Here is a 27,767-nt window from a genome sequence, read left to right on the forward strand (position 1 = left end):
TAACCAGTGGCAATTTACGCACGGGCGAAGGTGGCGTTCGCCCCAGAACCCCGGTTGGACAGAAGCCCCGAAGGGGCCCTAGCATTTATGAAAACTATTTTTTTATGAATTATTATAATTTTTTATAGCAATCCAAAACAACATTTCAAAAGTTCAATCTCTTTTTGTAGAAAAAAGCGATCGTTATTTTAATAAGTGCATCATCTTGGTTTGATTTATTATTTCCTCTACATAACGCAAACAATAATAAAAGACACTGGGTTGTTAACACACGCACGTACATGCGTATTTCTGAAAATGCATGCGAATGCACGGCTTTCGTCTTCATTCGGTGACGAAATATTTTTAATCCGTAAAACGACGGTTGAAAATCGTTGATCAGTTAAAATCAGACATTCGTTGCGAAGGTTACGTGCGGATTTTTTGCAAAGTTGTGTATTTTCTATCATAATAATATTAGTGTAAATTGGAACACCAATCAATGGATATAATTTAACAACGCTTTTTGAAAAATCAAATAGTGGCCTACGTGACCAAATGCACGCGGGTGCGGGGCGGTGCGGTGCGGTGCGGTGCGGTGCGGTGCGGCGCGGCGCGAGACGAAGCGAACGCGATCAGTTGGTTTGATATTTTCACACGCGACGTAGACACGGTGCCGTTTCTAATTTTATAATGTCGGAGGTAGAATTTTTTATCATTGCTATCAAAGAACGTCCTATAGTTTGGGACAAGAAAAATAAAAATTATTACAACCGTGTATCATCGAACCGTGAATGGGAGACAGTTGCCAAAATAATTGGTACTACAAGTAAGTATGTATATACATTTATTTATAATTTACATTATTTGTAAGAATGTTGTTTAAAATACAATTTAAATTTTTCCCTCACTTCTACCACTGCTCTTGATGAAGAGTTTAACGCCTGTGCTTCCACTTTTTATCCAAAACACACGCACACTGGACTAACACATCACAGGTAGGAGTTGACAACCAGTTACTGTGATATTACATAAATATGATTTTTTTATTTAATTTCTGCGAAATATTTATTTTTATTTTTATATTATTTTTACATCGACGAGTCACTTAATATATCTAATGGTGCTATGTTGATAGGGCTTATCAAATATATACATATATAATGCTAAATTTCATGAGGAAATTTTAAATGTTTGGAATTTACCAAAATGTGTAACCAGCTCAGAAATATTTCGAATCATAAACGAATATTTTATAAAGCACTGTTTGGATTAGAAGCGGGTTATTGGTCTTTGTACAGACGGTGCCCCAGCAATGACAGAAGTGCATTCTGAAGTAACCTCAAAGATTCGAGCAGTTGCGAATGTTGATATTTAACAAATCACTGTGTAATCCATCGTCAAGTGCCGGCGTCGAAAGTAATGCCTCCCGAACTCCTAGAAATTTTAAATAATTCTATTAAAGTTGTAAATCTTATTAAAAATATTTTATTAGAGTGGTTATTTTAGCATAAATGTAGTAGTATGGACTTTAAACACGATGATATTTTGTATTACACTGAAATTAGATGGCTATCTAGGAGGAATATATTATCGCGTGTTTTTGAGTTGAAGGAAGAAATTCATTCTTTTTTTATAGATAAACGTATGGAATTATCTAAATTATTTAACAACGAGGAATGGACCTTGAAGTTGCCATATATAACGAGGTAAATAAATTGAATTTACTGCTTTAAGATCAATTACCTAATTAGTTTAGTGTAGTAAAAAAGATTGAGGCACATAAAAAAAATATGTTCTGGAAGACAAAAATGAAAGGAGTGTTTGCAACCACGATTAATTCAAACAATGATAATTCTAATCTTATTCAGATAATTATAAAACATTTAAACATGCTTTTCAATAATTTTAATAAATATTTTTCTTCTGAAAATGTTCCTCGTATAGGATATTTGTGGGTGGTAGATCTGTTTATTCACTTAAATTGTTTTGGAAATAGTCACTCACGTTATCTCAGGAAAATGCATTGAAAATTTAACTTTTAAAAATATATTTGAGAATGAATCATTGGATGTTTTTGGATCAAAATGGGTGATAATGAGAAATATTCGGAATTGAGTGAAAAAGCTACTAAAATATTGCTGCCATTTAATAAAACTTTGTGAATAAACATGCTCGAAATGGTATCAATAAAAGTTAAACATAGATATCGATTAAATTAGACACCTCTTCAAATCTTAGTCATTAATAAACAATAAATACACTAAAGGACTTAAGTTGGAATATTGTGGTACTCCAGTAAAGGTATTTTATCGTTCTGAAAATGAGTTTTCATACTTGACAAAATGACTATCGATTAAGTAATTTTAAAATAATTTTGTAAGACCTTCAGAAAATCTGATAGTATATGATAGTTTTTAAGTAAATCGTGATTGACTTTATGAAACGCTTTTACAAAATCCATGTTCATACATTATATTATTTAATTTTAAATATTTTTGCTAGGAATGTAATTATCAATGCACGACTTGTCATCACTGCTCGAGAAAAGGATCTCAAAAAAAAATATATGAACCGAAGAGTTTCATTTGAGGAGTTCAAAAGACCAACGTTGCATGACAACAAAGATGATGATGATCGCTATGTTTTATCGTAACCCAGTTTTGTGGTATATATGGTTTTAATAAGAAAAAATAAAATATCACAATATTTAATATTTTTTATTACATTGGAATATATAGCTTTCCAAACTTTTAACAAATTATTTATTTTTTATTTAAAGATAACTATAAATAAATATTATATTTTGATATAACATTGCTATATAGTTTTAGGTTATTTTATAAATATAAGTTTTCATATAGTTTTTCTATATTTATAATTTTTCGACAGTTTAAATATATAAGTAAAAAGAAATTGTTGAAATAAAAAAATATCTTATTTTTAAATAAAATAAATTCACATATTTTTATTACATTATATTTTGTAATTGTTTAATATGCTATGCCTTTCGAAGCATATGTCAGGATGAAGACATGGTTTGAGTTTCATGTCGCTCGCCCTTGACATTTCGCTTAGAACATACTTTACAGTCTTTATGCTTTCTATCTTTACTTATAAAATGTGTTTTTTCGTTAAGCCTTTGATGGTCCTCCACGAGCAGAAGAACCTTCTCTAAATTTTCTCTACCATAATATGGTAAAACAGAGTATATGTAGCCATTGCTCAAATCAGCTAAAACATATAACAGAATTCTTCATTTTATTGGCTTATTTTTATTATGTGATAAAACTAGCTTCACCACTAAATTTAACTGCAGATTTATCTATGCTAATATTCTGTTCAGGTACATAATACATTTGAAATTTGGATTCTATATATAGCATGAAATTGTTCAATTTACCAATTCTGGTTCTGAGCGTTTGAATAAATTGATTTTCATTTATATGAACCATCTAAAATATTTTAAGAAATCTTTCTCGTATAAATATACTAGCAAAAATTAATAATGATATCTGGGATCTAGTAAATGGCTTTCCTGTAAAATGTATAATATTGGTATGTCACATCATAACAAATGCCAAATAAATTTTCATCGACCTCTTTATGAATATGGGCAGATTAATTTTCATCATCAGTATAAGATAATGGCATAATTTTTCTTCTTATAGGTGGTAATAAATCACTCCCACTACTATCACTGTCAGTAATTCTCATGGTATGTTTCATCATTAAAAAAGTGATCTTCAATATAAAATTCATCGTCACTACTCTCAATATCCATCACTTGATCGCCGTTCGTTATTGTAAGACTGATTTCTAAAAGTAAATAAATATGTATATATATATACATGTATATACAAAAATAACAATAACACAAAATATTTTTTTTATATTTTCTGTCCATTATAATTTAGTAATTTATTTATCAAAAACACCTGCATAATTTTCTTTACCATAGGAGCTTACGTTCACCATTACAAACTTATATGGATGTTGCATAGGTGACAGCTAATAATACGATCAAAACAAGAATTTGTAGCAATATACACGGAACCAGATTTCTTGGGTTTTATTTATGCGAATGTGTCAATGCTTCCGATGCAGTTAGGGACTTGCCATCTTTCCCAAAAACATTGCGCCATTTTTTTAAAAGCCATCTTCTGGAGGGTCGGACATGTGTTTCGGTGAAAATGTTGTCCATATAGCTTTACAAACGTCTGATACAATAGTGATTTTTTTAAATAGCCGATTTTGAAATTTTAAAGTATATAAATTTCTTGTATTTTTATTTCAGGTGATAAGGCTAAGAAAAAATGGAAAAATTTGAGAGACACATTCATGAAAGAATTTAAAAAAATTCCGAAACCTCGTTCGGGAACTGATCCTGACAATAAGCCGGAGTATAAAGGCACGTGGCCATATTTTGACTCCATGTTATTTTTAAAAGATGTTTTAAAACCCCGAAAAACATACGGGAATATTCTACCAGAATACCCAGCAGAAAGAAGTTCGGTGGATTTGTGGGAGTCTACAGACGCTAATCCGGAAGAGGAATTAGACGTAAACATGATACAAAATACTACTGAAAGTGCTACTGTCGATGACAATCTGTCTGATAGTTCGTCGTTCATGCTGCTATACTCAGAAACACCGCAGCACGATAGCATCACACGGCAGACGTCTTCGCCTTCATCCTTGACAACAAATGTGAGACAAAAACGCAAAAGAAAAGACAATGAGCTAGAAGCATTTCTCGAAATCGAGAGAGAGAAGATAAAAGTGATTCGTTAGGATCAACAGGATAATAATGACGATGACCTTCTTTGGTTCAAATCTATATCACCATATATAAAACAGTTACCATCTTTAAATAAGTTAAATTTTAGAACACAGATGCAGGAGCTATTATTTAACGAGTTATCAAAGATAAATACACCACAACCCGATTCCCAGCAAGCTATTTATAAAAAAGAATCGTTATAAAAATAATTAAGGGATTACTAAAATCTATTATAATCTGAAAGTTAGTGATGATATGTACATTCTGTTATACCACTTTTGTAATACTTTTAAAATTCTAAATATATTTAATACGTTGTTTTAATATACCTTTACATTTTCGCAATTTTAAACCCACCACTGACATATGATTATGATAAACAAGGAATGTAAAAAGTAGCCTATATTTTAAGGAACAGTGTCTTTTACATGTATAATAAATCATCTTAATCAGATCAGTAGTTGATTAGTTACAAAAGGACAAACAGACAGACAAAAAATTTAAAAAAATGATAGCATATCTATGAGTATGAGTGGATCATAAAAGTAATATTTGACATAAAATTTGAAATAAAATTACAATGAACAGACATAGTCTACAGATTTGTATAGTAGTATAGAAAAAGTGATTTATAATTTAAATTAAGAAAATAATTACGCTGGCTAAAATAACTTATAAGAGATTCTGTGGTAGCCAAGTTGCCTAGTTTGTGGCCAGCCTTAAAGTGTTAAAGGCTCAGAATTTTACCAGACTGAAACGTTAAAGTTCAATATAAACAACAATAAACACCGTGAAACGGGCATGGGGCTTAAAATTAGTATTTATTTAAAAAATGGTGTTGACGTTGTGCGACAAAATATTTTTTATACTTGGTAAATATTACTTATATATTTCTCCTAATATATAAATATATTTTTTAATAATAAAACATACAAAAAACGATAGAGCTATTATTTATTTTTAGTGATGCTCAAAAAATTGCGTGTTAAGATGGAACATATATGAATAAATACGTACGACCTTCATACGACTTTTCCGATTCAAACTGTCATTCGGCATTGGGTTTAGCCGGTGGTTTGTCGTTTTGTCTGTAAACTTTTAAAACCTGTATTAAAGATGGAAAGCAAGGGAAAACTAACAGCTGATCCCGCCTATCAAAAATTGCAAGATTACTACAACAAAAATGGTGATAAACTCAACATCATGCAATTGTTCCAACAAGAACCTGACAGAATGGACAATTTCACGTAAGAAATTCATTACTTCTATTTATACAAATAGCATGTTAATTCATCTATTTTTATCAACATAATCTATTGAATTTGTTTATTTTTTAATCTCATCTTAAATAAAATAATATAAAAAATAGCATTTGTATTTAAAAAATAATGTAAAAATATTATAAGTATAATTAATTATATCACGTAATCATTATGTAATTTTATAAGCAAAGGTACGAAAGTCCTATACTTGACCTTTCATATTGATCATTTACCTTGCCCTACTTTTACTTTCATTTTATTCACATAATAATGTATGTTACATATGCGTGACCTCTAAATACACAGAAGGTTAAGTTGTATATTTTTATTTATTTTTGAAATAGAATAAAGCTGCCTACTCCCAAAGACGGAGAAATGTTCTTTGACTTTTCCAAGAACCGTATCGACAAAGCCACCTGTTGTATGCTGATCGATTTGGCCAAAAGCCGTGGAGTGGAAGAAGCCAGAGATGCTATGTTCTCAGGTAAGCGATTAATAATATTTATGGGAAAAGAATGCGTTTAATAAATTTACTGAAATTTCAGGCAAAAAGATCAACTTCACAGAAGATCGTGCGGTTTTACACGTTGCTTTGAGAAACAGGTCTAAAAAAGAGATTTTGGTCAACGGTGCAGATGTAACTCCTGATGTCGAAGCTGTGCTCGCTCACATGAAGGAATTTTCCGAACAAGTGATCGGCGGACAATGGAAAGGGTAAAAAAATTTAGTACTTTCCTGTTATCGGAATACAAATTTATTCTAAAAATATGTATTCATTTAAAATTATAAATGACATTTTTTGAGTAGATTCGTTGCAGAGAGTAATTCATGGGATGTTCACTGTTTTGACCAACGCTTACTTGCTGCCGCTTAATCTGTTTTGCTAAATAAATGCAAAAAACGGGCAGTGAGTGAGCGTTGGTTAGAACAGTGAACACCCCAAGAATAACTGCAACGAATTACTCTAAAAAAATAGCATTTATAATTGTATATAAATAAATAAAATAAATTAATATTTTTTTAGAGTAAATTTGAACCCCGATAACAAGAATGTATAAAAAATTGTTATATATGCAATTTGATTTTTGATTTATAATCAATGAACAATTTACTATGCATTATAATCTATCGAAGATTTTTGCAATCGTTGCAACTCTAAAAGTCATTTTGATTCTTTATGGATTATTGAGAATATTGATAAAGAACTCGTGTTCTATAATGTTAACACTTTTTTTATGTTTGGAGTTGAATTTTATTGCCATATTTTATATTATGGATTACACTACACAATTGCTGCTTTAAATTTTTGTTTTTAATATATGTATATCATATTTTTTTCGCGAAACAGCCGTTTTCATACATCACGCAATGAATAAATGACCCGTCGGTCAGTCAACTGTTAAGACAACTTTTGCGCATGCGCTAAATTGCTCCATTAATATGTGTGCAAGCGCGGCGGTGGTCGGTATAAAACCGACCAGTACTTAATTTTGAAATGCTTTACTTGAAAATCTATTAATTTTGTATTGTGATGCTTCTTCCTTTCCGACGATAAAATTAAATGTTTTATAGACTATTGACAATTTACTTAACGATATTTTATTTATTAGATACACAGGAAAGTCCATAACCGATGTGATCAACATCGGTATCGGCGGCTCCGATCTCGGACCGTTGATGGTCACCGAAGCCTTGAAACCATACTCTAAAGGTCTCAACGTTCACTTTGTGTCAAACATTGACGGAACTCATCTTGCTGAGGTCTTGAAGAAGCTCAATCCGGAAACGGCGTTGTTCATCATCGCTTCGAAGACATTCACGACTCAGGAGACTATCACTAACGCTACGTCGGCAAAGGAGTGGTTCCTCAAAGCCGCCAATGATGTAATAACATAGTTTTAAAATTTATTTACGATGTACTTTGGATGAAAATTTTAAAATGAATTACTTTTATAGCCCTCCGCTGTAGCCAAGCACTTTGTCGCTTTGTCAACCAATGCCGAAAAGGTCACAGCGTTTGGAATCGACAAGAATAACATGTTTGGATTTTGGGATTGGGTCGGAGGAAGGTAATTATGTTTTCAAACTGTTCTTGAATATTCTACTCTAACAATGTGATTTCAATATAATTTTTGATTTGAACAATTTGGTAATATTTTAAATTCATGGTCAATCTGAATTATATAGTTCCTCCTTTAGGACCCTGCTTAAAATATAAACCTCTCTTTTGCCATGCGTTACATTATCTTCATAAACTTTCTGATAAAAAATAACTTGATTGATTAGTACATTTAATTTTAAAACCTATTTTGAGATCAATTTTTGACGATTTTTTTTTATAGATATTCTTTGTGGTCCGCTATCGGCTTATCGATCTCACTGTACGTCGGATACGAGAACTTTGAAAAATTACTGGAAGGCGCTCATTTCATGGATAATCATTTTTGCACAGCACCACTACAGAAAAATGTATTTATTTTTCACAAAACATAAATTAATCGAACCTCTTAAATTAAAATACATTTTTTTATCATCTTCAAGATTCCAATTTGCATGGCTCTAATCGGCATATGGTATTCCAACTTCTATGGCGCCGAAACTCACGCCATGCTGCCGTACGATCAATACCTTCACCGTTTCGCCGCTTACTTCCAACAAGGTGACATGGAGAGCAACGGAAAGTACGTCACGAGAACCGGAGATAAAGTCGACTATTCGACTGGACCGATCGTGTGGGGAGAACCAGGCACAAACGGACAACACGCATTCTATCAGCTCATCCATCAAGGAACTAGGTTAATAATATTAGATTTATCTATATTGAGAGTAGATTAATAATATTGATTTTATGTTTATAGGTTGATTCCTTGCGATTTCATCGCTCCAGCCCAGACTCACAATCCGATCGCCGGCGGCGTCCACCACAAGATCTTATTGGCTAACTTTTTAGCTCAAACCGAAGCTCTGATGACCGGAAAATCTGAAGCTCAAGCCAAAGACGAGTTGGAAAAGTCTGGAATGTCAGCTGAAAACATCAAGAAGATCTTGCCGCATAAAGTGTTCCAAGGCAACAAGCCGACTAATTCCATAGTCGTGAAGAAGATAACGCCGTTTACACTTGGAGCTCTTATCGGTAACTTAAAATTAATAGCATTTATGATAGAATATAATAATATTATATATGTATTATTTTCACAGCAACATATGAACACAAGATATTCACACAGGGAGTCATTTGGGATATCAATTCGTACGATCAGTGGGGCGTTGAACTCGGCAAGCAGCTGGCCAAAGCCATAGAGCCAGAGTTGCAAGATTCCAAACCGGTGTCGTCGCACGATCCGTCTACAAACGGATTAATCAACTTCTTGAAGGAAAACTTTGCTTAAACACACAGTAGACACTTGATGGATTAGGTTTACTTTTTACTTAATTCGCATTTATTTTAATGCCGCAACTTGTGGGTTTAATATTTTTTATATAAACATAGCAATGTTTCTTGTATTATTTTTGATTTGGATATCGAGACTGAATCATTTTGTTATTAAATCTTTTTATTTTATATATATACAAATTAATGCTTTGATGGATGTTAATAAATTATAATTGTTCGAGTATATTATGTGATTGTTGTATCAATGTTGTACAATTTAGAATGGAATGAAAGCGACAGCGAATATCAAATGGCAATTGTCAAGATCAATTTGAATGGCATTGAAGAAGGGTAATATATCATAGATGTTTGTATGTTAAAAATACACAAATTATGCAACATAAATCAATGTTTTATTTCATCGTCTCAACTCTAGTTTTTTTATATTTTACTATGTATTAAATAAGATTAATGCGAAAGACTACATTCTAAGATAATTTAAGCACGTTTTTACTTCTGATTCTTATATCTAGATCTTAGAATCGAATGACATCCAGGGTCATGTTTCTACACTGGTCATATTTACATATGATATATTAGAAATACAGTGAAATCTCAGTGCAGCGAAGCTCACGGGACCGAAGAAAAATTTTCATTATATTGAATGCAAGGATGATGATAATTTTTTTTTAATTTTAATTACCATATGACTACAGTATCAAAATAACCTCTTACAAGATTTGACGTTTTTAAAGATTGACATTTTTTGTCCATTTAAAGGGATACTACATTATCCCTAAAAATGGACAAAAAAACGATCTGTCGATCTTGTAAGAGAGGATTCATTACAATGAACACAATAAAATTAGTTGAAAAAATTTTTATAAAAAAAGTTTGAGGGTCCGCAAAAGACCTTGAATGTCGCTTGTGAACACATCCGGCACACACCAAGTCAAGGACGAACTGAATTCGGAGAAATATTGTGTCCGGTTGTAACGTCATTCTTAAATTTGGATCAAAATATTTCGTTATACTGAGATCAGTCTTCGTTACAATGAAAACATTTTGTATGAAAGTTTTTCGGGGACAAATTGAAGATTCGTTATACTGGGAATTTCTTTATTTCTGTATTCGTTACAAAGAGATGTATTTACTAATTACTTTCACACCTAATTCGCTAACACATCCTATCATAAAAATTCAATTATTTCCAATATGTATAGAAAAATCACGTAAATTGTATACCAAAAATTATTGATTATTTTTTGTTGTTTCGTCTTTGTTGTTATTTACATGAAAATAAATTCAATATTTTAAGATTATTTTATCGAAATTTTTAAATTCCGAGTCGGACCTTGGGAAAAAGTTGGAGTCAGGAAAAATTTCCAACGATTCCTTAGTCCAGGTTTTATGCTAACTTTTATTTATATACATACGCAGTTAACCTCTCACCACAGTAGGATATCTCACCACACGCGTCTGAAATTTATAGTCTTCTAACTACACGCACCCATATAGCACGTCCCCAATTAATCGTGTTATTGGGGGGTCTACTGTAAATAATAAAAATATAATTCACATCAGTAATGACGATTATATAAAATTATGACAATTATATATAATATACATATATTACTGTTACAGGAAATTTATTGTTGAAGCAAATATAAAGTAAAAGTATATCATTTTTTTAAAGCGGGCCGTGGGTTGTGCATCCCTGCTTTTGACACCAAAATTAACTCTTGACGTGACAAATTTTAAATCATTTAAGGCCATAAATTAGTCGTAAAATTGTTGTTCCTAATTTTTTTATGTAGAATAAATAGTGAGTACGTTTTGTGCAGCTGTTTATTCCCTTTGATGCCTCGAAAGCTATAAATTCTGTTGTAAATTATTTTTGAGGTTACAAAGGTTTGACTTAGGAACCTAACTTGATCGTAATTAAATTAATACCTGCATAATAAATATTGCGTTCTGTATAGATCGTAAATCAAATACAGTGCAAATTATTTAGTACCACTAACGATTTCTAATAGAAAAGATATTATTTCTGTAAAATTAGACATTCTAAATTTGTATAAGATACTGATTGACAACTTCTCCAAATTATGTGTTTAAATATACATGGATAAGAAATTGTTTTTTTAGTATATGGATGTTTTTTTCGCCCCGTCTTTTGTGCAAAGCGCCCAGCATCCGTGTGGTAATATCAAAACTTTTCAAAACGAAAATTCAAATCTTGAAATTTTTTTTCTTTATAAAATTTTAAAAATATTTTTCGTCTAGAAAAATCAGTGTCTGCAAAAGTCTGATCACATATCAGTGCAAATCATCCTGAAGAATATTCATTGGTCATTAAGGATTATTATGAAAAATCATAATAGCCATATTATTATAAAAATAAATTTAATAAAGATAATTTATTAATTAATTACACATAAGAGATTGATTATAAATATCAAGTATGGAATAAATGCAGAATTGCGAGATTCTCAGAAGATCAGCATTAGTTTTTGAAATATTTGAATTACTTTGGACGTCCTCTTCCTCTGCCAGGTCCGCCAGTCTTTCCCCTCTTTGGTGTTGAGCCTTTTTTATCATTTTCATTCTTGCGTTTCGGAGTATTCGTAGATGGCAAGACCTTAAAAAAATGTACATAATTATAAACAGTTTTTAAATAAGTTAAGTTGTTCTCTATTTTATGTTACTACTAGTTTTGACTAGACTCAAATATGTGAAACTACCACCAGTGGCTAAACAGATACCGATTGGGATGACAATACAAAGAGGGAAGCCAAAGTTGGTAAATAAGGCAGTTATAATTGATTAAATAATGCATCTTGTTTAATTAATAAAAATGTATATTAATTAATTAATAAAAAATATAATAAAATTATTAATAATGGTTTTTCTGTTTTTTAATACTATTTAATTTCATTAAACAATTGTTCAAAAGGCAAAGATGCATATATAAGTACAAAGATTGGAATGAGATAATAAAATAGGTTAACTTCAAGTTTCCAGCTTAAAATATATGGTAGCAAGTTATTTTGTCTTACCGTGTGTTATTTTTATTTCTAACCATCTATAATTTTTATTCTGACCATTTAATATCTATTCTGATCATGTGCTAATAAAATTCTGTTCGATATTTGATTTTTATTCTGAATTAAAGTTGATTTAAAGTCTGACCATTTAATTTTATACGGTTTTTATACACTAAAAAAATAAATAAAAATAATTTTTATTATTATTGCAATTTTGTTAGTAGCGTATGCCGTTCAATATGTGAGCTGGTACTGCATTATTCTTATGTTACACAAAAAAAGACCTTCTACGTATCATGTGTTCCTGGTAGCTCAGCTACTCAATTTCGCCAAGCACTCGCGTCCATATTTCTGTTATTCCAATTACAAATACTTTGCTAATTTAACACATCAGGCGGGCAAGGCCAGAAAAAATAAAATCGTTCATATCAGATCACTTTTAACGTATGTGTTGTCATATTTTGAACATTTTAGTATATAATTGAGATTAAATGTATAAGTATACAAATGCAAAATATACCTTAGTAAAAATGATAAGCTGATGCATGATAAATCGTGGTACATAAAAATGTGATTATATGCCTTACGTTTCAGTTATTAATATGTTTAGAAATGCATATTTATCACACACTAGATTGAAAGTAACAATTGGAAAATATCATTCTTAAAAAATTCAAGATTATATGTCATGTAACTATCATCCTCTCATAATAAATCTCATCATCTTAATACAATAGTTACTATTTGAAAGATATTATCATTATGGCATTACTTAACCCTTTGGTTGCCAAAATCGATATATCAGCTTTTGCTATTTTAATGAGAATTGCCAGATCTGACGTTATCTTTATAGAAAGAATTGGATACATTTTAATTGCTTCAGGTTAAATGACATATATTTATTTTATTATTTAATACATCCATATTTAGATAGTAATTCCAAAAGGCTCGACAACTAAAGTGTTATATAAGAAGCGCAGCCACTCCAAAAATTACATTATTTGATTCATTTACATAAATATGATATACATACGGTAAAAAATCCATCTAATCTGCCCTGCGTCGTTGTAGATCTGCATTTCAGCAACTTTTTGATACCAGATCTGATCCGATCTTCATTAAATTGTTTATCGCCGCATAAATACTTCACCAAGCCATCTTCATCAGGATCAATCCATTTCAACTTAGAAAGGTTTAATCCATGATTAATATTTAATAATAATAATATATAAATATAAACCTTCAAAGACTCACCTCTTCAGCGATGTCGGACACATCCGGATTTACAAAGAGCTTCCTTGCTTCTTTATAATTCCAATTTTCAGGTGGCACATACTTTTTAACGTCAATGTTATGAAGTATGTTTTCGATCGATTTAAACTGTCCGATCAGCTCGATAGCTCTTTTAGGACCAATTCCTCTGATCGAAGGACAGTAATCGCATCCGAGCAAAATGCAAAAATCTATGAACTGTACACATAGAGCGTTTTAATAAGTACAATTGTAAAAATATGACATATTGCGATGTAATGTAAATACCTCTTCTTTAGTCATCTCTAATCCATTCAATATTTTATCTAAGTGATATTCTTGAATAGGCATTTTCCTCGCTTCAGAAAAAGTCATGTGCCGCAACAGTACTTTTGAGCCAAATGTCAGAGCGTCCATATCCTCAGTTGCTGTAGCATATACTTTACCAGAAGCAACCTAATATTAAGAGATATCAAAAATATATAAAAAAAATGCGAATTTTCACAACAATCAGGCAAATGTTTTTCATAAAAAGTAAAGCTCTTTAACCTCACGACTAACAATTTCTTAAGAGTTCATAATAAGATATATTTTCTTAAAGCTCGCAGTTGATGAATTATATTTAATTAATTATTTAAGGGACTTAAATAATTAAATAATACAAACCATAGTCGCGCACTGAGCTTCGGCTTCACACGGAGCTTCCACATAAGGAACGCCCATCAACTTCAAGAGCTGTTTAGCTTCTTCTACATGTTGAGACGTAACCTTCACGAGCCTCCTATTAAATTTTTCCATCATAGCCGCATCGCCTGCTTCCGTCGCTTTATCCAATTCTTTCTGAGCGTCTTCTCTTCTCTCTGAACGCTTCACCAACTCGTTAGACTTCAATTCTGGCGGTTTTCCATCAAATACATACACCGGCTTGATTCCGTTTTCGATGAATCGAATCGTCCGATAAAAAATTCCCATTAAATGCGATGTGGTTTCGCCATCGACGGACATTAACTGAGCGCCTGAAATGGTGTTTATTATAAATTTTCATCAAAAAATTCAGCACAAAAACATTATGGTATATATACCTTCGCTCCTGACAGCTATCAAAAACTGATACAAACACATAGACGCATCTACGGCCACTTTTCTGCCTAAATACAGTGCGAAAGAATGTGTTAATTTTCTAATAGTTGAAATTCACAAATTTAGGTTATGTCACAAACTAATGTCGAATTATTAAATCGAACGAATCTCACCGAAATAATGCTTAATTTCGCTCTCTTTGATGGCATTAGGAGCCACGTCGGCTATAATTTTTGCTAAACCCAAAATCCCCATTTTGATCGAAGTAATCGAAGCTCAATCGGCAAAAGCAAATTGCCGCCAAACACAATACGTCACTAGTGATGTTCCACCAGGATGCGCAAACTTTTTTTTAAATCTGGTCATAGGTACACATTATTAAGTGCTTTTTTTTATTTAATTAATAGCGTATGATTACATTTAGTTGTTATATTGATTTCAATAAATACTAATCTATTAAAAATTCTATATATGACTCTTCTATATTAAGGTTTATTTATTGCAAATTGCAAACTTTATGTAATGCTGTTCATGTAAAATATTTGGAAACGGCACACTGTTCTGGTTTTAAAAATATTGCGTATTGAACTTAAAATAATTTTAAACTCATTTTCTACATTATTGTAAAATGCTTTGAATGTTGAGAATGTAAAGAACATTTTTTACTTGAATTTTATAACCTCAAAGTATTTGTAAAAAGAGCTTGAACATAATAAACAAACAAAATGATTTATCCACAATATCTGTGTTAATAATTCATGAAGTTTGTGACCAATGGTGTAGCTCTAAAAAAATAAGTACCGGAACGCTACTTTCCTCCAAGGATTATTAAGTAAATTTAGGGACGATTACCCTAATTATTTATTTTATTGTGCTGTTTAAAATTGTTCAATTGATAACAATTAAACTAAACGCAAAGAAATTTTAACAAATCTAGCATATCGTACCAGAATGCGACCTGTTTTTAGAAAAATGCGTCAGAATGACGTTCCGGCACGTTTCGACCCCACTTCACCACTGTTTATGCCACGTTTTCGTATATACATTGTTTTGAAATGCAAAGTAGTACAATTTGTATTTTTATTCATGGTACGTGAATCCTACTTTCTCATGTACAGATGGTCCAATTCTAGTTTCTTATATTGGCAGCACTGTAAATCAGACTGCTTTAAATAATCACGCGTGTTCAAAGTGTCAAATGTTAGTTTGCAACAATATGTTTATGAAATGGATCGCTTAACTACCGCTCAACGCGTTAAAATTGTACATTTGTTTTATAGAAATAACAATTTTGTACGAACTGTGTATCGAAATTTACGGAAAGATTATAGTCAATTTCATCGTCTTTTAGTCTCTTCAATAGAAAAAATTGAAGAGACTAAAGCGTTGGAGATAGGGTAAGGCCTATGCATCATCGTGGCGCCCGTTCAGCCCAGAATATTATTGCTGTAAGTGAAAGTGTAATATAAAAACAAAATATCCATTTGTAAAATAAATTTTAATAATAACATTAAAATACAGAACAATATCTATATATTCTCTATAGATATAAGAAAAGACATAATCTTTTATTTGCCAAATAACAACTATAAATAGAATTTTCTCAATCTAATTGCACTTCAAATAAACAGCAATAAAGTTTTTAAAAAGCGATAACAACGTGCTCCCATTTTTGAGGAAATTTGCGAGTTATGATAGTACCTTGTATTCAAAAAGGTAACATTTTTTGTGAAAAATAATGAAAAAATATTTGTTCAAAATCAAAGAACAAAAACAGATGTTTTTTTTCGTATAAATTGTACAGTGCTTACTCTTAGAGCTTCATGTTTAATATTAAATACAGTTCATAGAATTATTACGAATATGTGGTTATCATTCACATATATAAATTTTCCATTGTATGGAATCATATAATTTTTTACATGTGTGAAATTAAATAGATTTATACATTTAAAGTTTTTTAGAAACACCATTAATTTTCTAGTAGCGTTTAAAATTTCAATGTTAAATATGAGTTTTTATATGCCTTGTATAATATTTTTTATTCTTGAATGTTTTTCCACATATATCGCATTTGAAATTCATAGAATCACTATGAATATACAAATGCTGTAGTAGGTTAAATTTCCTCTTGAATGCTTTTCCACATATTTCACATTTAAATTCCATAGAACTATGAATATGCATATGCTGGACAAGGTATGATTTATTTTTGAACGTTTTTTCACATTTGAAACATTTAATATTAATTATATCACTATGAATATTATTCATATGCATTATTATGTGATGTTTAGTTTTAAATGCTTTTTCACATTTGTCACATTTATAGTTCCAAGAATCACTATGGATATACATGTGATATAAAAGGTTACGTTTGCACTTAAAAAGTTTTCCACATACGTCGCATTTGAAGATTTTAGCATCAGCGTGAATATTCATATGTCGTAGAATATCAGTTTTATGCTTGAATGATTTTTCACATTTGTCGCATTTAAAGTTTCTAGAATCACTATGGATAGAAACATGTTTTGACAAATATTCTGTATTGAGGAATGCCTTTCCACATTTGTCACATTTAAAATTCTTAGATTTGTTATGTGTATTCAAATGTCTGATTAGGCGTTGTTTAGTACTATATACTTTTTCACATATGCCACACTTAAAGTCTGTAGAATCACAATTAATTTTCATATGCCTTATATGGTAACCTTTTTTATTGAATGTTTTTCCACATTTATCGCATTTAAAGTCCATAGGAGCATTATGGATTTCCACATGCTTTAAAAGGTTACGTTTACACTTAAATAGTTTTCCACATGTATCACATTTACAGTTTTTAGAATCATCATGAACAATCAAGTGCCGTACAAGGTCAGTTTTATTCTTAAATGATTTTCCACATTTGTCACATTTAAAATTCCTAGTATCACTATGAATAGAAATATGCTTAGTTAAATAAGATTTATTAATGAACGCTTTTCCACATTTGATGCATTTAAAGTCCCTAGATTCATTATGAATAGAAGTATGCCTTGTTAAATATGCTCTACTAATAAACGCTTTTCCACATTTATTACATTTAAAAGACACATGATTGTCCATATGGCGTAAAAGTTGGGATCTTAATTTAAATCGTTTTGAACACATTTTACATTTATAGATAAACAAGCGTAAATGCATTTTAATATTATTATTTTGTGAAAACGATCCATGGCAAGTCTCACTCGTAAACTGCTTAACTATGTCACTCTCTATCTTCTGAAAATTACAATTAAATTATATTTAATTTGTTAATAAATAAACACTGTTGATAATGAACGATTCAAGTATTACATTTGTTTTTGTCAGACCGATTGAACATTTGTCAATAGCATTATTTTTTAGTATGTCTTTAACATCATGAATTTCTAAAAATATATAATAGCAATATTAAAAAATATTTTTTTTACATAAATATAAATATAGATGTTTCTTACCAGCTTCAAACTTGTCGTCCGCTTCATTTGTATAAAAAAATTTAACGCCGTTTCCATGTTTAACTTCTTCTTTTTCACACTTAAAATAAATAAGATTTTAAATCCTGCTAGTTTGTTAACTTAATTAATTTAGTATTAATAGTTAATTTTTTTACCTCAACTGTACATTCAATTTTGTTAGTATAATTTACTACTTTATACTTGTTTTCAATGTCTGGTGCTAGAAAAAAAAATACATTGTATTCAATTAAATGTTTACAAAATTTCAGATTTTAGAAGCCCTGCTGTAATGAGATAATTAAATTCAGGTATTCACCTATGTTTGAACAATAATTTTCAATGCTGTCGTCACTTTCTAATTCTTCTTTTACAATCTTGAAAAAATAAGATATTAAATCCTGCTTATTTTAAGTTCATATTTGAATTAATAAATGATTTGTTTACCTTAAATGTGTAACCAATGGTTTCATTATATATTAATTTATCTTCGTTTTCAACTCCTGGTTCTAGAAAAATATTGTATTATTTTACAAGATGTTGTTAATTCACTTTTTTCCAATTTGTTCAAAATAAAATAAGTGATATGATATTGATAATCAGAAACGTTTTACATAAATATTACATTGTAAAATTGATGTAAAAAAATCCGTAAATCACAAATAATAAGAAATTGCCATGTCTGTACATTGAGGAATTTCGACTGCTTATATGATATAACTTCAGTCATCATAAATACAAAGTAAAATAAATATTTGGTATTGATTTCGCAAATATTTAGTGTAAGATTAAAGTTTAAAGGCGTTTAAGAGTTTACATTATTATTAAACAAAAAAGCTCATTATTAAGTAAATATTGAATTTATACCGATTTTAATAACAGGTGAAAGGGACATTGTAACGTCTGTCAAACCAAATAAACACATTTTGGTCTAAGTATCTATAATTTTGACCATGAAAAAAAGAGGGAAGGATCTGCCTTATTGGATACTATTTTGTAGAGTTAATAACTGTATTTATTTTGAGTATGGTTAATACGTGGTTTGATATTATCTTGTATTTTGTTCATGATGTTCTCTGATTTTTAATTAATAATCAAAATTCAATTAAAATAGTATGTGTGAGTAGCGACATTTTTTTAAAAAAAGTCTTTTAAGCTTTACAGTTTTTAAAAGAGGTTCAACGTATTCCAAAAATATTATTTTCGCATCCGTACGTTTAAGTAACATAATATAAACTTATCTTTAAAATTATAATAATAAGATCAATGATTCAAATGGCGCGTTTTGCCATTTGAATATCTTCTGCATTAAAAAAAGTAGATTAAGTAAGATTTCTAATTTAAATGAATATGAATTATTTAATTTTCGTCGTGTATATATTTTGATATAATTTTGTAATTTTGATTGTGATGTTTTCCTGATAAATATTTATTTAATTTTTTATTAATATAATAGTATAGTGATCATGTTGAATATAATTTTTTTAGATAATTTGCTCATTACTCCACATAATAAATCTACCGCTTGCATTTAAGTAACACATATCCAAATTGGTCACAGAGCTATCGTTATAATTCAATTAATTTGAATCAGTTTTTGAAGGAAGTTTATGTCGACGCAGGATATTTTTATTTAATAAGTCAGTCCTTTATATATTATTAGGCTAAAATGGGCTGGGCCGAGAGTCAGGCCATACAGGCGGTCACCAGCTTTAAAAGCAGTGCCATTTGATTATATGTAACACGCTATCAATATCTCATTGATTCATCGAAAAATAATTCGGAGATGGTATTTGATCAAAATTTTCTAAAATATTTTTTTTTAGCTCCTATAGCAATTTCTCCTCATACAAAACCCCCGAGATCGTTTTAAAATAAAATTTTCGTGACGGCCTCTTTTTAGGTAGTAAGAGAAAAATTCCCAAAAATCATTTAACCATCGAGAGGTCCTCTAACCTTTCATAACTTGAGTTTTTTTTTTATTATATCATGATTATTTATTAAACTCATTTATTTATACGACTAAATAACTTAAATGTTTGTGAAAATAGGCATAGATAAAGCACAATATTAACATAAAAATAATCCGTAGTCATTTTTTGAGTATCAGTAAATTATTAAAACACGCCCCTATCACTTTTTTATTAAAAAAAATGTAAAAAATTTAATAATAGGCTATTACATGTTTTAATAATAGGCTATTTTATGTTTTTTCTATTTTTATGTACATGTTTTGAAATATATTTATAGATTTTGATTTTTATTCACTCTTCTCTATATATTTAAACATATAATTCAACGTTATCTTGCCAAATAACATTACTATTTTTATCGTAATTTATTTGACCGCACGGCAAAAATTTGTTTAACAATATTTTAACGAAATATTGTCGTAAATTAAGATTGAATGTGCAAGACTTTTTGTTTGAACACATTTGAAATATGGTGTTAGTCCAGTCTCTTATACTGTTGGACGATGACTCCAGTACAAGAGGAAGTTTTGACTTGTCTTGGTCGTTGGCCGTAGCAATTATGTTGTCCATGTTCCAAATAAATCAGAACATATGGCTTTTAGTACTCTACGTCGATGGATTTTGACAAAAATACAACATTTTAGTTAAAATTCACCATCCAACGAGATTTATTTTTATAATTGAGTTGCTTATTCGAATATATGTTTTCAGTGCTTTTATCATTGTATAAAAATAATATTTTATACATTTCATTCTTAAATGTATTATTTTTCTGAAAATTGTAGAAAAGCAATTCTATTGCACGGATTAAAAAACGTATTTCGCAATTGCTATTTATTTTATTAAAGTATTAATATAATAAAATATTACAATATTTTCAGTCGCAAAGCAAAAATTACTATTTTTTATAACTATTTCAAGCAGGGTATAAAATGTACTTACATGAATAATATAAGGCAAGAACATGTTAACCAACATAAGGTTTTTTATAACATTTCAATTTTTTGACGGAATTTTTAAAAAAACATCATTATTTATGTATTTTATTTTTGACGTTTCACAATAAAATTTTGTTTATTTTAAAACTACTGCTGAAGCATTCCCTAATGCCTTTTGATAAATAGTAAATGAAGGCAATTGAACACTTTTTTAGACTGAAGAGGCAATATTTCATTTGAAATAGTTATTCGTAAAACTATGATTTACGTAGATAAATTCATGTTTTATCTAACTTTTCTACATTAATGTAAATAACAATATTTTTTTCTTATAAAAAAATTTTAGAAACAAAAAACAATCGTTAAACACATTTTTGTCGTAGATGATATTTTAGATAAATATGCAGTTAACATGTTCTTTACTCACTAGTGACAAAATTGTCAGGTGTTCTTTGATTATGGATATATGTAATTGTGAAATGTTTACCATTAAATGATTTTCACGTATAACTAGAATCACTATGAATATACACATGTAAAAAAAATATGTTTTTACTTAAATATTTTTCCACATTTCTTATTTTAAATCCAAAGAATCACTATGAATATTCATATGCTTTATTAGGCGATGTTTCGTATTAAACGCATGGTCACATTTACCACATTTGAAGTTTTTTGAGTCAATATGAATATACATATGCTTTACTAAATAATCTTTATTATTGAATGCTTTATCACATTTGTCACATTTATAATCCTTAGAATCACTGTGAATATTCATATGCCTCATTAGGTGATTTTTATAATTAAATGCTTTATCACACTTTTGACATTTAAAATTTCTAGAATCACTATGAATATACATATGTCGTAAAAGATAAGATTTACTCTTGAATGCTTTTTCACATTTGTTACATTTTAAATCTTTATATTCTTTATGAATTACCATGTGCTTTATAAAGCTTTCTTTATTCTTGAATGTTCTTTCACATTTTTCACATTCAAAGTTTATAGAATCGCTATGAATATTCATATGCCTTATTAGGTGACCTTTGGTACTGAATGCTTTTTCACATTTATCACATTTAAAGATCTTTGAATTACTATGAAGATATATGTGCATTGCAAGGCAATGCTTAGTATTAAATACTTTTCCACATTCGTCACATATAAAGTCTCTAGAATCACTATGAATATTCAAGTGCTTTAATAGGTAAGATTTAGTCTTAAACGCTTTTTCACATTTCTCACATTTGAAATCACTAGATTCTCTATGAATTACCATGTGCCTTGTATGGCATTCTTTATTCTTGAATATTTTTTCACATTTGTCACATTTAATATTCATAGAAACTCTATGGATATTAACATGTCTTCTTAAGTGATGTTGAGTATTAAATGCCTTTTTACATTTGTCACATTTAAAATCTTTAGATTCTCTATGAATTATCATATGCTTTCTATGGCATTCCTTATTCCTAAATATCTTTTCACATTTGTCACATTTAATGTTCATAGAATCATTATGAATAATCATGTGTCGTATTAGTTGATTGTTAGTATTAAATGCCTTGCCACATTTTTCACATTTATAGTTCCTAGAATCACTATGAACGTTCACATGCCGTAAAAGGTCACTTTTACGCTTAAACGATTTTTCACATTTTTCACATTTAAAGGACTTAGAATCATTATGAAGATATACATGCATCGCGAGACATTGTTTGGTATTAAACGCTTTTTCACATTTGTCACATTTAAAGTCTCTAGAATCACTATGAATATTCATATGCTGTAATAAGAAAGATTTACTCATAAATGTTTTTTCACATTTGACACATTTAAAGGGTCTAGAATCGCAGTAAACATTCATGTGGTATATGAGGGAAGATTTATTATGAAACATTTTTCCACATTTTTCACAGTTCAAGTCTCTAGAATCCATATGAATATTCATATGATGTGTGAGGTAAGATTTACACTTAAATGCTTTTCCACATTTATCACATTTAAAATTTTTAGATTCAATATGAATTTTCATATGCCTAATGTAGCATTCTTTATTCTTCATCGTTTTCCCACATTTATCGCATTCCAAATCCATAGTATCAATATGAATATTCATATGTTGTAAAAGGTTAGATTTACTTTTGAATGCTTTTCCACATTTTTCGCATTTGTGGTCTCTAGAATCGCTGTGCGTGTTCATATGCTGTTGTAAGTATTGTTTATTTTTAAACGTTTTTTCACATCTGTCGCATTTGAAGTTTTCGGAAGAATCATGAATTTTAATGTGCCGTAAAAGATTAAGTTTACACTTGAATACTTTTCTACAATTATCATAACCGTAACAAACAAAATTAGTGTGAATTTCCATATGGCGTGAAAGTTGAGATCTGATATTGAATTGTTTTGGACACATTTTACATTTATAGATAAACAAGTTAAAATGTAATTTAAGATGCTGGATTAGATTACTTTTTTGAGAAAATGATTCATAGCAAGTCTCACAAGTAAACTGCTGAACATCACCTGTATGTTTTATGTATTCTTCAATATCTGGCTTCTGAAAATTATAATTAAATTTTATTATATTTCATTAACAAATTTATATAGTAATATATTTTACTAATACATGTGTTTCTGTAAAATCGTTTGCACATTTGATGATATTACTTTCTTCCAGAACATCTTTAACATCATGAATTTCTAAAAATATATAAAAATTAACATAAAAAAATTAATAACATAAATATAATTGTACGTATTCTTACCTGATTCAAACATATCGTTCGCTTTGTTTGTATAACAAACTACAACACTGCTATTTTCTATTTCTTGTTTTTCAGTCTAAAAAATAAATAATATTTGTTTAATCTTTATAGACTTATAAATTGATAATTTTTTACCTTTACTGGACATATAATTGTGTCCATACAATTAATTCTTTTATCCTCGTTTTCAATGCCTGGTTCTGGAAAAACATGATATTATTATGGAAGATGTTATCGACACAAAACGTATCGTAGATTAAATATTCACGAAACATCTAAGTAACACACTACTTTTTAAAGAGAATTGAATGTTGTATAACCATTGGCAGTGAGTATCAAAATCAAACGAATGAAAATATAAAACATTATAGAAACGTGATTAAAACAATTATTTTAATCATTCAGTTTCACAGGACCCAAAATATTGCATTACGAGGATTATATATAGATGATAATGTTAATGATAAAACACGTAAGAAGATCACTAATGATGAAATTCACTGAAATTATTTGGGAAAAAATATTTAAAATGAAATATTGTAACAAAGTTGAAAACAAATACATATTATTCTATAATTGTCGATTGCACGCCAGATCTCTCACATACTGAAGAAACAATAATAATACTTCGTTTTGTATATACCAGGGCTGCGGATTCGTTATTGGAAATTTTTTCCGACTCCGACATTCGATAAGATAATCTTAAAATATTAAATTTATTTTTAATTATTTTTTTTTCATGTAAATAACAACAAAGAAAAAAAATAATTGTAATAATATCTAAAGGTTAGTGCCGTGCCATTGTATGTGTCTATGTCGGCTGTTGATTAAGTGCATAATAACTTTTGTTTACTTCATATTACTGACTTAAAACCCATGGCGCACGACGAACAATTAAAATAATATTGGTCGGGGTGGAAAGGTTTAAAAAGGAGTCGGAGTCGGTCGATTTTTACGGCTCTGACTCCGCTTAAAATGATCCAACTTCGACTCCATAGCCCTCATATATACACTACCGGTCAAAAGTTTAAGATTAAAACCTGGAATGACGTTCATCGTCACGAATCCACTTTTATTTATTATAACTATTAAAAATATTGTTATCCAAATAGAGAATAGACTATTTTCTGTATTATCTATAATAATATTATGGCATATTTTTTTACTCGCCCTTTCTCATTCTACTCAAAGGGTCGTAAAAGGGACAAGGCTGACTAATCCAGTTCAGCTGTTAAATATGCATTGGCGAGAGTTCAACAATTTTTTTATTTTTTTATCTATGCATATCCATCTACGTGTATTCTAAACTATACAAGTCATAATCTGGAAAAAAATTGTTCCTTTTTTAGTCATTTATCTTCATTTTATTGAACTTACTATTAACTTATGTTTTAAAAATATGATAGCTATCCTTACCGATATTACTACAGATATAAGATTGTTGGTGAAAGTATATTCAAACTGAATTTTGGTCAATAGAAGAGCGTAAAAACAATTATCACTTCTCAGAAGTCAAAAATTCACATCAAAAGCAATAAAATCGTGTGGTGGCCGTCGTCGTGGGAGCGCTCGGTAGCGAGCGTTCCCATTGCGACGGCGACGACACGATTTTATTTCTTTTGACGTGGATTTTTGAATTCTGAGAAGGGATAATTGTTTTTTGCTCTCTCCTATTGGGCAAAATTTGGTTTAGTTATGCTTCATTTGATTCTCAGTAAGTTCTAATATTGTTATAAAAAGTCTTAATATAAACACTAGATAACAGAGCGTTTTCAATGCTGATTTTATTGCTTTTGACGTATATTCTAAACAGGGACACCTTTAATTTGACCAGAAAAATGCATGTCATTTAATGAAATACTCTGAATCTTAATGAAATGGAAATTTAAAAAAAAAACGACCACTGACAAACCAACTTTTGTCTCCTGGTCACGATTAAAAAAGTACTATTTAATTTACGGAATAAAATATATCTTTATAATCAGCAGATTAATGAAGGTTGAAAACCACCGCTTTAACGAAAAAGTACGCATCAAGCTAAAATAAGAGATATGTGCGGTGAATAGAATATATGATGAATTAAAGACCTCAGTGCATAAGACAGAGGAAAGAATAGTTGATTTCACCAATTTTTGATATATGAGGTGAACCGAAATAAGTTTGTGATTATGCATATTTTTTTCTAAACCTTGAAATGAATTACATTTATTGGTAAATAAATTATTTACTACATACCAATCTTAATAATAACAGGTGGAAGTGACATTGTAGCGTTGCATCGGCGAACTGTCAAATCGCATGTAGATGTTATTGGTCTAAATATTTATAATTTTGACCAGTTAAAGAAATAAAGAGAGAACTAAAATTATTGGTGGCTAAAATTTAATTTCGTGGAGTTTGTAATTAAAATGAGTGTTTTACTGAGATAATTAATGAAAAATGCAGGTAACATTTTTTTAGCTCTCAATTTACAAGTTTACCTATAAAAATCTAGAGAGTAATGCATACTTGATAACACAGGTAGTATTAAATAATGCAAAAATTTCGCACTGCGCGAGAAAATAAACTTTTTTTGTATGCATATGTGTAGTATTGATTAGTTATGTGGAGTATATTATATTATGATTATTAAGGATATTTGAAGAGATATAAATAAAAAAATAATAATTCACAAAAAATCAATTTTATTACAAAAAATATTCAATCAGTATTATCTCTGTCCTTGACTAAGTGCCTCTGGATCAGATGGTTGATTGCCCACTTTTTTGGTTCGTCGTCTCTCATGCTTACCAAAGTTTCAGATACAGAACTCTTCAGGCCCTGGATCCTCTCCTTGATTAACTCCTTTTGCGTTCTAATTCGACGGATATCATCGGCAATTGCATTAGTTATTGCCTTCTGTTTGATTCTGCTCAGCTTGCAGGCTTCGGGATTATACGCTTTCTTTTTGACCGCTCCATTATCACGAGCCTGCATCTTCCTCTTCATATTAGGGTTCGAGATCTTCATCTCAGCGTTCACCGTGTCCACGATCTTCGCCTTCGCTTCATCCGTCAAAACTCCTTTATACTTTATCACGTCGCTAGTGCTCATGTACTTTTTCTCAGCTTTATTCTTCGTATTGTCAGATAGAGTGGGGTCCCATGGACTATTGATACTCCATTCACACCCCCAACTCGAAACCCATTCCAAAAAAGAGTAACAATCATTGAACATTGTAAGTAATGATGTGAATAACGTTCGGTTAGCAGTCCACTAATGATGTAGTTCTGCGACCGTTTATATACAGTATATAATACCCCCACTTAAACAACCCGAATATACTCTGGGCTAACTCTCTTTTCTTGTGAAATTTTATTTATCAAAGCTAATAAACATGGACATGGTCTTACATGAAATACAAAGATAAGATAAACAGATATACACAAACGCACATAATTAAATAAGTATTGTAATTATATATATTGTAAAAAAAGTATTGTGAATTTTTACTAAACCAAATACAACTCATTTTTTAATTATTAAATCAGTAATATATATAAATAAGAAATATGCCGAATACATTAAGTGGTAAGTTGTTTTTTCAGTTACATAAAAAAATAACAAAATATCGTTGTCTTTATACATAAATACATATAAAATAATACAAAAAGTATAGTTACATAAATACAACAGTATATCAAAGCAACATTGTAACAGAGTAAAGTAAATATATGGAGAGCAACTCTAAGAGCGGATAAATTCATATATTTATTACCAACAATAAGTAACCTATTGATAGTTAAATTTCCTGAACTTTGAGATCATGATAAAATTGATCACTGCACTTCA

The 27,767-nt window shown here is 29.8% G+C and overlaps 4 protein-coding genes across 7 annotated transcripts; 2 read left to right on the plus strand and 2 right to left on the minus strand.

Annotated features, from left to right (window-relative positions):
* Positions 1 to 591: 591 nt before the first annotated feature.
* LOC148231704 (uncharacterized) lies at positions 592 to 5,086 on the plus strand. Its single transcript, XM_088191279.1, has 2 exons — positions 592 to 808; positions 4,277 to 5,086. Exons 1-2 carry the CDS (start codon positions 673 to 675, stop codon positions 4,771 to 4,773), a joined length of 633 nt encoding a protein of 210 aa, XP_088047405.1. The 5' UTR covers positions 592 to 672; the 3' UTR covers positions 4,774 to 5,086.
* Positions 5,087 to 5,790: 704 nt separating this feature from the next.
* Positions 5,791 to 9,802, plus strand: Pgi (glucose-6-phosphate isomerase). Its single transcript, XM_088191268.1, has 9 exons — positions 5,791 to 6,009; positions 6,369 to 6,508; positions 6,570 to 6,738; positions 7,635 to 7,908; positions 7,981 to 8,093; positions 8,367 to 8,493; positions 8,566 to 8,819; positions 8,883 to 9,157; positions 9,223 to 9,802. The coding sequence occupies exons 1-9, from the start codon at positions 5,879 to 5,881 to the stop codon at positions 9,411 to 9,413; spliced, it is 1,674 nt and encodes a 557-aa protein (XP_088047394.1). The 5' UTR covers positions 5,791 to 5,878; the 3' UTR covers positions 9,414 to 9,802.
* A 2,000-nt stretch (positions 9,803 to 11,802) lies between these two features.
* Fen1 (Flap structure-specific endonuclease 1) lies at positions 11,803 to 15,135 on the minus strand. Its single transcript, XM_088191273.1, has 7 exons — positions 14,949 to 15,135; positions 14,778 to 14,843; positions 14,362 to 14,711; positions 13,984 to 14,151; positions 13,699 to 13,914; positions 13,478 to 13,627; positions 11,803 to 12,038 (listed from the first exon to the last, which is right to left on the minus strand). The coding sequence occupies exons 1-7, from the start codon at positions 15,028 to 15,030 to the stop codon at positions 11,925 to 11,927; spliced, it is 1,146 nt and encodes a 381-aa protein (XP_088047399.1). The 5' UTR covers positions 15,031 to 15,135; the 3' UTR covers positions 11,803 to 11,924.
* Positions 15,136 to 16,254: 1,119 nt separating this feature from the next.
* On the minus strand, positions 16,255 to 26,257 carry LOC148231707 (uncharacterized). 4 transcript variants are annotated; one of them, XM_088191262.1, is made up of 11 exons: positions 26,172 to 26,242; positions 24,072 to 24,136; positions 23,937 to 24,012; positions 23,798 to 23,871; positions 23,695 to 23,728; positions 18,699 to 18,760; positions 18,571 to 18,628; positions 18,410 to 18,474; positions 18,255 to 18,333; positions 18,112 to 18,185; positions 16,255 to 18,036 (listed from the first exon to the last, which is right to left on the minus strand). In XM_088191262.1, the coding sequence occupies exons 1-11, from the start codon at positions 26,200 to 26,202 to the stop codon at positions 16,780 to 16,782; spliced, it is 1,875 nt and encodes a 624-aa protein (XP_088047388.1). In that variant the 5' UTR covers positions 26,203 to 26,242; the 3' UTR covers positions 16,255 to 16,779. The 4 variants fall into 4 exon arrangements, with proteins under 4 accessions (XP_088047388.1, XP_088047387.1, XP_088047389.1 ...); XM_088191261.1 differs by having other exon boundaries at positions 23,641 to 23,728; XM_088191263.1 differs by lacking the exons at positions 23,695 to 23,728; positions 23,798 to 23,871; positions 23,937 to 24,012; positions 24,072 to 24,136; positions 26,172 to 26,242 and adding an exon at positions 19,119 to 19,308.
* Between the last annotated feature and the right edge of the window lie 1,510 nt (positions 26,258 to 27,767).

This window comes from Plectrocnemia conspersa, unplaced genomic scaffold, assembly GCF_051122295.1.
Source record: "Plectrocnemia conspersa isolate PC_06_02 unplaced genomic scaffold, ASM5112229v1 ptg000009l, whole genome shotgun sequence".
Classification (NCBI taxonomy): Eukaryota; Metazoa; Arthropoda; class Insecta; order Trichoptera; family Polycentropodidae; genus Plectrocnemia; species Plectrocnemia conspersa.

Bases quoted from the DNA above. Each gene is read 5' to 3' on its own strand.
- Fen1 (XM_088191273.1), bottom strand. From the start codon at position 15,030: ATGGGGATTTTGGGTTTAGCAAAAATTATAGCCGACGTGGCTCCTAAT. The intron at 14,712-14,777 runs GTATATATACCA...ACACCATTTCAG, and splicing joins GATAGCTGTCAGGAGCGAAG to GCGCTCAGTTAATGTCCGTC. The intron at 12,039-13,477 runs GTATGTATATCA...CATTTTTTTAAG, and splicing joins GATTAGATGGATTTTTTACC to GTCTTGCCATCTACGAATAC.
- LOC148231707 (XM_088191260.1), bottom strand. From the start codon at position 26,202: ATGTCACTTCCACCTGTTATTATTAAGATTG. The intron at 24,013-24,071 runs GTAAAAAATTAT...TTTATTTTTTAG, and splicing joins CAATTATATGTCCAGTAAAG to ACTGAAAAACAAGAAATAGA. The intron at 23,729-23,797 runs GTATTAGTAAAA...TATAATTTTCAG, and splicing joins ACGATTTTACAGAAACACAT to AAGCCAGATATTGAAGAATA.
- Pgi (XM_088191268.1), top strand. From the start codon at position 5,879: ATGGAAAGCAAGGGAAAACTAACAGCTGATCCCGCCTATCAAAAATTG. The intron at 8,094-8,366 runs GTAATTATGTTT...TTTTTTTTATAG, and splicing joins TGGGATTGGGTCGGAGGAAG to ATATTCTTTGTGGTCCGCTA. The intron at 8,820-8,882 runs GTTAATAATATT...TTATGTTTATAG, and splicing joins CTCATCCATCAAGGAACTAG to GTTGATTCCTTGCGATTTCA.
- LOC148231704 (XM_088191279.1), top strand. From the start codon at position 673: ATGTCGGAGGTAGAATTTTTTATCATTGCTATCAAAGAACGTCCTATA. The intron at 809-4,276 runs GTAAGTATGTAT...TTTTTATTTCAG, and splicing joins CAAAATAATTGGTACTACAA to GTGATAAGGCTAAGAAAAAA.